The sequence below is a fragment of the Anopheles aquasalis genome, chromosome 2 (genome assembly GCF_943734665.1).
Source record: "Anopheles aquasalis chromosome 2, idAnoAquaMG_Q_19, whole genome shotgun sequence".
Taxonomy (NCBI): domain Eukaryota; kingdom Metazoa; phylum Arthropoda; class Insecta; order Diptera; family Culicidae; genus Anopheles; species Anopheles aquasalis.
The window spans coordinates 74,358,147-74,360,646 of NC_064877.1; the positions used below are offsets into that span (position 1 = coordinate 74,358,147).

Below are 2,500 nucleotides of genomic sequence, written 5' to 3' on the forward strand. Positions count from 1 at the left end.
GTGGACCGGGCAGCAATAAAGCAACCCTGTGTCTGAAGGTAGTCGGGCTGAACCCCGGTTGGGGTCACTTTAGGTAAGTGTGGCTATTAACCAACTCATATTCTAGTTATCAAATCCAATGCGATGCCTTTTTGTCGCTTACAGTGTTGGAAGATCGTTGCGCGCACTGGCCGAGTCGGGACCACGGGTTGGGTCCGATAATTATGCGGTCAAGGAAGCGATTACCGCTGGCGAGATGGTTCCGAAAAAGTCGCTGAATGGACTGATCGAAAATCAGCTGTTACAACTGGGCGATAGGAGGGGTATTATCATCGATGGCTATCCTCGGGACATGGAGCAAGTGGCAGACTTTGAACGGAAGGTATGGCACAATACATTGCAGTCCTAGGACCAAATAATCCCATCGGAGTTCTTCTCTTACCACAGTTTAAACAAAAACCTCCCGTTATTCTGCTGGACTGCTCGAAGCTACAGTTGGGACGGGGACGGTTGGATGATACCGTTTCCTCCTTCCGGCGTCGCTTGGAACTGTTCCGCGAGCTTACGCTACCGATGCTGAAAGAGATGGATACGGCTGGCAGGCTGACCATCGTAAGTAGTAGAGTACCGTAACAATTGTCCTTCATCCCGGTTCAACCGGCCAATGTCAAAGGGAAGGTCCGGTCCGGTCCGTCCTCCCTGTGCCGGTTCTGTGCCCACGTTTAGCACATCAAAATCGCCTACCATCACCACCACAATGCTCTTCCGAGCGTTCTCCACCGAAAAGGGAGGCCTAATAAGTTAATTTCATCAATCCATTATTAATCGGCCAAACTGTGTCATTGGAGTTTCGGTACCGACGAACCTGAACCATGTTCATGGCGTCATTTGTTTCCGTGTGTTAGTCTGTTTGTACTGTGCTTATGTTTCCATTATTTACCACACCACCTCCTCCGGCTACCGTTTCCGAATTAGCTATCCTTGAAGGAATTAGTGGGCAGCTGGAACTCACAGCCACATTTACCTCCTCCCATTCCCGTCGTTCATTCAAGGTTGACGGTGACACGGACAGCCCCTCGGTGCAGCGTGAGTTCGAGCGGATCGTGCGCGTCAATATAGAGCGAGTGTTGAACTCTGGCCTCGGCAGTGACTCCGCCAAGGATAGGGAAGCTCCGGCGGCCGTCCAGATCGGTAGCTTCAAGAACGTGTTACAACGAACCCAGCAGCAAACCTCGAGCGACGATGCGATCGTACAGGATCTGGACACCGATATGCCGGGCGCGGTACCGACGATAAGCCACCATGTTAGTCTGGCGAACGGGCATCTGCCGGGCAATGGCAAGGTAGCATCCGGGGCAGGAAGTGGCAAAAATGGATTCATCCCGAACGGGCGACCAAACTTTCGCAACATGCTCGAGGAAGCGGACAGTTATCCCATCGATTCACACATCTAACCACGATGCCGGCGGTTGAGCTAGAACTAGTGATGAGGGGAAACACTCTTGCACGTTAGTGGCTCGGTAGTATTTTTTAGAACAAACCCATTTTTTAGGTACAGTACAATCGGATTCGTGAGGCCTTGGAAACACCCAACCAAGGGTTAGTGTTTGGTGTGAGTGAGTTGAGCAGCTTTAATAATGAGGAACAAGAGTGATCTGCTGCGTTGACTTTCTACATCTTGGCATTGTGCCAAAGGTATGTGCAACCGTGAGCGAGTGTGTTAAAGCTATGAAGGGGGCCGTGTACGTGTGGCCGATAGAAACGGAGGCAAAAAAGGGACGATACATAATGGTGGCAAATAGGGCAATAGTTGATAAATTCTTTTGGTACTTTTGCGATATCCATGATGGCTGCTCGGTAGCGGAGTTAGACGGTTTGAGTTAGATTTCACGTTTTCACGGTAGAGCTCTCCATCACCACCCATCAGGATTTCACGTCGTGTTATTTTGTAACGCCAGCAAATCGCATTCGAACGCGCCTCCGTAAGGACACTAACATACATTGTTGAAATAAAACATTTAGAGCATTACGTTTTTTCATTAGAAATTGGTTTGTTTTATTATCCTTTCATGATGGCATTTCACCACCGGTGCAATCCCTGTGTCACGATACTACACATGAGTCATCAGCATCAGCTATTCTCTTTGTGGTCTGTCTAGGGAGAGACACTAGACAATTCCGCAGTCGATGCGACGCTCTTACACTCAAAAGACCCTGCTGCGTACGATCCTTTTCATCCTCTCACTCTCAGTGCTCTGTTGATTGACTAGTAGTATTCGTAGTAGTAACACTACCGCACCAGTGGTAGTGCGATTCCTCTCGCCGATTTATGCTGACCAGAGAAGAGACAACCGATTTTTTGCAACCGAGAGCATGGAAACTCTCTCTCGATGTCTCTCTTCATCCCTCTCATTGAGAGCCACAGCCAATGATGCGCTGATGCGAGGATATCGATGTAAACAAAGCTTCCCATCCCATCCTATTCTGTGCTCGGATATCAGTTGATTGCAATGGTTGGTGG

The 2,500-nt window shown here is 49.2% G+C and overlaps 2 protein-coding genes across 3 annotated transcripts in view; both read left to right on the top strand.

Annotated features, from left to right (window-relative positions):
- Positions 1–1,863, top strand: part of LOC126569160 (adenylate kinase isoenzyme 5) — a 4,821-nt gene extending 2,958 nt beyond the window's left edge. For both annotated transcript variants that reach the window (XM_050226079.1, XM_050226080.1), the window contains 4 exons: positions 1–73; positions 145–361; positions 427–591; positions 1,032–1,863. The exon at positions 1–73 is cut by the window's left edge. In XM_050226079.1, the coding sequence (XP_050082036.1) occupies positions 1–73; positions 145–361; positions 427–591; positions 1,032–1,433 (857 nt within the window). In that variant the 3' untranslated portion in view covers positions 1,434–1,863. The remainder of the gene's footprint in view (positions 74–144; positions 362–426; positions 592–1,031) is intronic.
- A 578-nt stretch (positions 1,864–2,441) lies between these two features.
- LOC126569164 (adenylate kinase isoenzyme 1) overlaps positions 2,442–2,500 on the top strand; it is a 5,282-nt gene continuing 5,223 nt past the window's right edge. Inside the window, exon 1 of the mRNA XM_050226088.1 lies at positions 2,442–2,500. This exon is cut by the window's right edge and continues 78 nt beyond it. The gene's annotated coding sequence lies outside the window, so the exon portion shown is untranslated.